Source organism: Gossypium arboreum, chromosome 12 (genome assembly GCF_025698485.1).
Source record: "Gossypium arboreum isolate Shixiya-1 chromosome 12, ASM2569848v2, whole genome shotgun sequence".
In the NCBI taxonomy this organism is placed as follows: Eukaryota; Viridiplantae; Streptophyta; class Magnoliopsida; order Malvales; family Malvaceae; genus Gossypium; species Gossypium arboreum.
This window is the reverse complement of record NC_069081.1, coordinates 88545657-88552116: the sequence shown is the minus strand read 5'-3', so window position 1 is coordinate 88552116 and position 6460 is coordinate 88545657. Positions and strand designations below refer to the sequence as shown.

The 6460-nt window shown below is 33.9% G+C and overlaps 1 protein-coding gene across 1 annotated transcript; it reads left to right on the top strand.

Moving 5' to 3' along the window:
- The first annotated feature begins 625 nt into the window (after nt 1-625).
- On the top strand, nt 626-5605 carry LOC108458161 (lysophospholipid acyltransferase LPEAT2-like). Its single transcript, XM_053022504.1, has 14 exons — nt 626-1295; nt 1380-1560; nt 2189-2248; nt 2371-2534; nt 2609-2672; nt 2778-2846; nt 2923-3018; nt 3170-3214; nt 3360-3430; nt 3571-3637; nt 3712-3762; nt 4052-4162; nt 4284-4331; nt 5191-5605. Exons 1-14 carry the CDS (start codon nt 829-831, stop codon nt 5359-5361), a joined length of 1665 nt encoding a protein of 554 aa, XP_052878464.1. The 5' UTR covers nt 626-828; the 3' UTR covers nt 5362-5605.
- The last annotated feature ends 855 nt before the right edge of the window (nt 5606-6460 follow it).

Sequence of the window (6460 nt, the reverse complement as noted above, 5' to 3'; positions counted from 1 at the left end):
TTAATTCCAAAATGTGAATCATTCAAACAAAAGGTAATGACAAAAGGACATACCAAAACCCTAATTAAAAAGCTATTTAAGATAAGAAAAGAAGAAATAATCCTTTAAATAATTAATTTATGCTTGAGCCTTTGAATATATCCATTTTTTAATTTTGATACATGATTTTTTTTTAGATTACCTAAAAGTAAAATTGCGATTGAGTACATGATACATTTTCATTGGGTGTCGAGTTAAAATGTGATAAAAATAATAATTAAAGTACTAAAACAGGACAAAAAGTACATTAATAACCGCTTAACTATGTTTTTCTTTTACCATTCAGTTGTGAAACGTTATAAAGTGGTCATTCAACTATGAAAAGTTATAATATTGGCACTCAACTATTCAATTTTGTCTTTTTTAGTTATCCATTTATCTTGAATTTTTGGGTATTCCTATTTTTATTTTAGTTAGTTGAGGACCAAAAAAGATAAAATCGAATAATTATATGATTATTTTGTAATTTTTTATAGTTGGATGATCAAAAAGGAAAAATGAATATAATTGTGTGACTAGTAATGTAGTTTACCCAAAAATATTAAGACATTAACAAATGTAAGAAAAATAATTAGTCCACATGCAAAGCACGTGGCAACAAAAATGTAAGAACACAACACCGCCACTATCGTCAGTTTTTGGTCTGAAACCAAACAAATTCAACTCCACCATACAAAAACCAAACTCTTTTTACTTCATTCATTCAAGTTTTTTCTTTTCAGTCTCACATTTCTAATCTCAGAAAACCATTTTTTTGCACTGATTTTCTTCATTTTTGATTCATCAAAAATGGCGGAACATGATCTCACTTCACCTCTCCTTTCCCCCCGATTTTCCGATCAACCCCAAACCGTCCTCACTGTCGATGAAGATTCCGAACCCTCCGATCAATTTCCGTCCAATCATCAACCTCCCCTCCAAACGCACAACGAGGAGAAAACCACCCTCACTTCTCCCAACCCCTACGCTTTTCTCGGGTCGGATGGACACTCTGTTCCGGCACCGACAACCGTCGACCCGTTTCGAAACGGAACGCCGTTTATTTCTGGGGTTTACGAGGCAGTAAAGATCGTACTGTGTTTGCCGATAATGTTACTGAGATTGGTCTTGTTTGGGGCATGTTTGGCTGTAGGGTATATTGCTACTAGGATAGCATTAGAAGGGTGGAAAGATAAACAAAACCCAATGCCTAAATGCCGGTGTAGAATCATGTGGGTCACTAGAATTTGTGCTCGGATTATACTTTTCTCTTTTGGGTAAGTTTTAAAGATTCAAACTTTATTCATTTGAGTGAAACTTTTTAGTTCAAAGATTTGAGCTTTGTTAATATGTTTTTGTAGTTACCAATGGATTAGAAGAAAAGGGAAACCAGCTCCAAGAGAGATTGCTCCAATTGTTGTATCTAATCATGTATCATATATTGAACCTATATTTTATTTCTACGAATTGTTTCCCACAATTGTTGCTTCAGAGTCACATGATTCAATGCCTTTTGTTGGAACTATTATTAGAGCAATGCAGGTAACCAATAATCTTAATTGTTGTTGAGTATGGATCGGTTCTTTCGGGGACAACTTTGAGTGTCGTCTTTCAGGCAGTCGACCGGGACCCCTAACAATCAAAAGTATTGTCCCCGTGTTGAGGTTCTGTCATCAGTCTCCGCGGAGATCCGTGTAAGGATCACGTAGGGGGTGCCTTGATTGGTGGAGATAGATACTTGCAAACTCGGGAGAAATGTCAGTATAGGGCGTGGGGAAGTACTTGATCACGGGACGACTTGAACCACCAACCAAGCCTTGGTTGGTAGTTCGAGTTGCAGGGGGCCCAGGTACCTCCGTTATTATTCAGACGTCCAATACTGACACCTCTCCCAAGCCTTGCAGGTACCTATCTCCACCAACCACAAGGCTTCTACCGTGAACCATACACGGCTCTCCATGAAGGCTGGAGACAGAACCTCAACACGGGGGCAATACTTTCGGTTGTTGGGGTCTGGGTCAGCTACTTGGAAGACAACACTTTGAAGGCTTCTTTCAAAGGAACCGGTCCCCCCTCAAAAAAAAAAAAAAAAACAATTGTAATAATCTTTTTCTATCCACTTGCTTTTAATTTGTTTTTGTAATATACCCTTCTTTTTTATCCATGGTAGGTGATATATGTTAATAGATTCTCACCGGCATCAAGAAAGAACGCTGTAAACGAAATAAAGGTAGAAAGTTTCTATTGTATCTGTTGTTTCAAAACTCGAGTCTGTTAAGTTCGAGTAGCATTGCTTTATCAATTTTATAAGCTATTTGATACAGAAATGTGTTTTCAAGGATTTGAATACAGAGAAGGGCTTCATGTGATAAATTTCCTAGAGTGCTACTATTTCCCGAGGGAACCACGACTAATGGGAAGGTCCTTATTTCGTTTCAACTCGGTGCATTCATCCCTGGTCATCCGATTCAACCTATAATCGTTCATTATCCTCATGTACACTTTGATCAATCCTGGTAGGACTCAATTTCTTCGGTCTATTTTTTTTGTCCATGCACTTGCTAAATACTTTTGGTGTTGTCTTGTTTAGGGGGCTTATATCTTTGGCTAAGCTCATGTTTAGAATGTTTACTCAGTTTCATAATTACATGGAGGTATGTCTTCTAGCTTATCTAATTCAAAATTTCAATGTTGGGTTCCAAAGTCCGGTAAATTTTACGTTTTGATTAAATCTGATTCCCGGTTTTCTTATTTGACAGGTAGAATATCTCCCTATCATTATGCCCCCTGATAATGAAAAACTAAGTGCTGTCCACTTTGCTGAGAGGGTAAGTCTGTTCACGGTTTTCCATGTAGTGTCGGGTTTTCTAGATTATTGATTAATTCGTATGTTGTTTGTCGCAGACTGGTCAAGCTATGGCAAGTGCTCTTAATGTTGTACAAACATCTCATTCGTATGGGGATTTAATGCTCCTAATGAAAGCTGCTGAACTGCAACAAGTGTGTGCTTCTCTTGGTGGTTTTTTTTTTACTACGTTTTAAGTGATAAAACTTATGTTAACTTTGTGAGGAATCGGGTCTCGTAACATGTGATTCATCTGAATATCTATTTGTTTTAGTGTTAATAATTCTTTTAACAAAAATTTTGCAGGAAAGGCCTTGGAGTTATATGGTTGAAATGGCCAGGATTGAATCAGTGAGTCCAGTTTGAAACTCTTATTCGTCTTTCCATAAAAATACATTTGTATTTAAACTTGAACTTGATTTAACCTTGTCTAGATCGGTTTCTATGAAGTTGCTCGATCCCTCTCACTCGGTAAACATTTTATATCGTTTTTCAGATGTACCATATAAGCAGCTTGGAGGCCGTGGACTTTCTGGATAAGTTTCTTTCCATGAATCCGGACACTAGGTATCACTAACGTATTTATGGTATTCCTTTCTTGTTATCGAGCCAGCTCAACTCATAGAACTGCACCATCTCTAGTTCAGAAACACAAAGATATTTCGTTCCATTCTCTTTTAATAGTTTTTAATGATCTCTTCGTGCAGTGGCTGTGTTAAACTTCATGATTTTTCGAGGGGCCTACGACTAAAGGCATGTAAACTTTCTGAAGAGGTCAGTTGCCGAATTTCCTCAGTTTCGTGAAACGAACTTCCTTTGGTTTGTATCGTGATTATTTTCTCGTACAGATTTTTGGGTTCCTTGATGTGGAGAAGAATGGATCAATTACATTCAAGCAGGTAATGCAGCTGCAGTTTTACCTCCCTAGAATTTTCGTGCTTCTGTTTATTTATATCTTAATTTTAGCTTTACGCTACAGTGTGTTGCTAACCGGCCATGACCATGGCAACATTGCCATTACTCATAATGCTGCTATTATATTACCTTCGGTTGATCACTACTAGCTTGTATAAGCATCTGAATTCTCCCTGTTACGATAATTCACCTTAATATTGGTCCAAAAGACAACTCAAGCAATTTTTTCATCCGTAGATGGCTCATTGTACCGTTTTGTGTTCTTCCTGGCAGTTTTTAGTCGGGGTAGCTCATGTTATGAAGCAACCACTATTCATGCAAGCGTGTGAATTAGCGTTTGCCGAATGTGATGTTAGGGGAGATAACTACTGCATGAAGGAAGAAGTACGTGGTTCTTTCTTTTCTTTATGTTAGTTCGTATTTCGGTCTTTTCATCGGTTTAACCTTTGTGTATTTATGCTCGGAACGTTAGCTTAAAAACTTGTTTTTATTGCTTTTGGATCAGTTATCAAACATCCTTAGACATGCAGTTCCAGACTTGAATGAAGATGAGGTAAACAAAAGACTTGGTCCCTCTACTTTATAGTGTTATTAGTATATGTTCAAATTGATAACATTGTTGATTGTTGCCGATATTGTAAGGATTCTTACCATAAGAATGTTATTAATAGAAAAATTTGGGACGTACTAATAACATTATAAAAGTTAAAAGTTCCGTGGAGGCCATTGTACTATAGGTTAGATTGCATTTTACTTTTTCTACTCTAAAAATGAGCAAATTAGTTTCTGTATGTTAGATCAAAGAGTAAACTGGTATTGTTAAAAATTCTATCTATTTCTACTGATAAAACTGGTCCTTGAACGGCAAAATGGGAGTGCACATGTATTTCTCTTGGTATTGCATTAGTCATGTCAATTTTTAATTAAAGAAATAAATAAAATTTTTAGTAGAAAGGATTAGTTTGCTTTTTGATCTAATGTACAGGAGCTAATTTGTTATTTTTTAGTAAATGGGTAAAATGTAATATGATACCTAATATAAGGGCCTTTATAACAGAAAAACTTATCAATTTGGACTTTAATTAATATTATAAAAGGTAAAAGTTTCGTGGAGGCCCTTGTACTATGAGATAAATTGTATTTTGCTTCTTTTATTAAATAAATGGGTAAATTAGTTCTAGTACGTAAAGTGGTCTTTTCATTAAAAATTTCATCCATGTTTATTGATAAAAATTTGTTCATGTACGTCAACATGATGTAGATATAGCACGCTACATGTAACTATTTGATTCCGTCAGTTTTTAATAGTAAAAATGATTTTCCAGTTATAAAACTATAAAAACTATATTGATCGTTGATGTTGTTTCTGGACTCAATCCAACCTATATATATGGAACCACGTGGACATGCAGGTCCATGGACTGTTGAGCCTATTTGATTCAAACACTGATGGGAGAATCAGCAGGGATGACTTCATTACCTGTCTGAGAAAAAACCCTTTGTTGATAGCATTGTTCTCACCCAGATTGCTGCAAAAGGACTTCTCCAGAGGTGGTGATAGAATGTTGGAGGATATTGTTTGATGGGGTGTATGTACCCTTGTCTTTTGCAATAGATTTTTTTTTTTTTTTTTTTGGTGTGCTATATTGGTGAGAAAGAGTTTCTGGTATAAACCTCAATCAATTCGGTAACATTTTATATGATCAAATATAAGAGCCATCCACTTGTTACATTTCTTAGTTGAAATATGTGATAAGTCTTTGTATTTTTTGGAATTTAACCATACTTTTAGACTTTAAAATTTAAGTTTAATTGTTAACATTAAAATTTGTCGGTTTAATATAAAAAAATACCTTATTAGGTAACAATGTGAATAAAAAATGATATTGTGATTAATTTAAATGTAATAAAATAATTTTTATAAATGAAAGGATTAAATTTTAGATTTAAAAGAGTATAAAAATTTATTGTATATTTTATTTTATTTTTATAATGATTTATATTTGTGTTTACATAATAAGAACATGGGTTTGCATCTTGTCTTTTATCTTAAAACGTTTTAGTTATTTCGAATTTGGGTTATTTTTTGTTTAAGTTAGTTTTGCTTTAGATTTATTTTAGGTTTAAATTATTTAAGTTTGAAATTCAGATCAAGTAAGCACGAGGTTGGATTATTTTGCAATCTAATCATTTCAAGTTATTTTAGGTCTAAGTTAATTTCAGGTTTAGATCATTTAAGTTTGAGTTAATTTAATTTTAAGGTGGACAAATTCGAAATATTTATCTTTTAAGTTCATCAAATTAAATAATATCATATTTAAATTGGAGTTAATTGAAATAAGTTTTCGAATTCAAATTTGTTGTACTCTGTTGCTCTCAAACTCCACCATTGCTTGATGGGGAATTGATTTTCAAAATTAATGTTGGTAGCTACACTTTATTATAATACATTTATGCATATACCAACCATTATGATTAGAAAAAAAAGTGGTACCAAACCAAGATTTGTACATAACCTTAAATACAAAATGAAGCAACATAGTGAAATTCAAATCTTAGTACTTATTAACATTGTTGATCAACACTTAATTAATTCAATCAATCCATATTTACAATTTGCATCATTTCGTCTTTATAATCCATTTAACCTTTAAATACTACAAAATTTGAAGCCATAAATAT

Bases quoted from the DNA above. Each gene is read 5' to 3' on its own strand.
- LOC108458161 (XM_053022504.1), top strand. From the start codon at position 829: ATGGCGGAACATGATCTCACTTCACCTCTCCTTTCCCCCCGATTTTCC. The intron at 1,561-2,188 runs GTAACCAATAAT...TATCCATGGTAG, and splicing joins CTATTATTAGAGCAATGCAG to GTGATATATGTTAATAGATT. The intron at 2,673-2,777 runs GTATGTCTTCTA...CTTATTTGACAG, and splicing joins AGTTTCATAATTACATGGAG to GTAGAATATCTCCCTATCAT.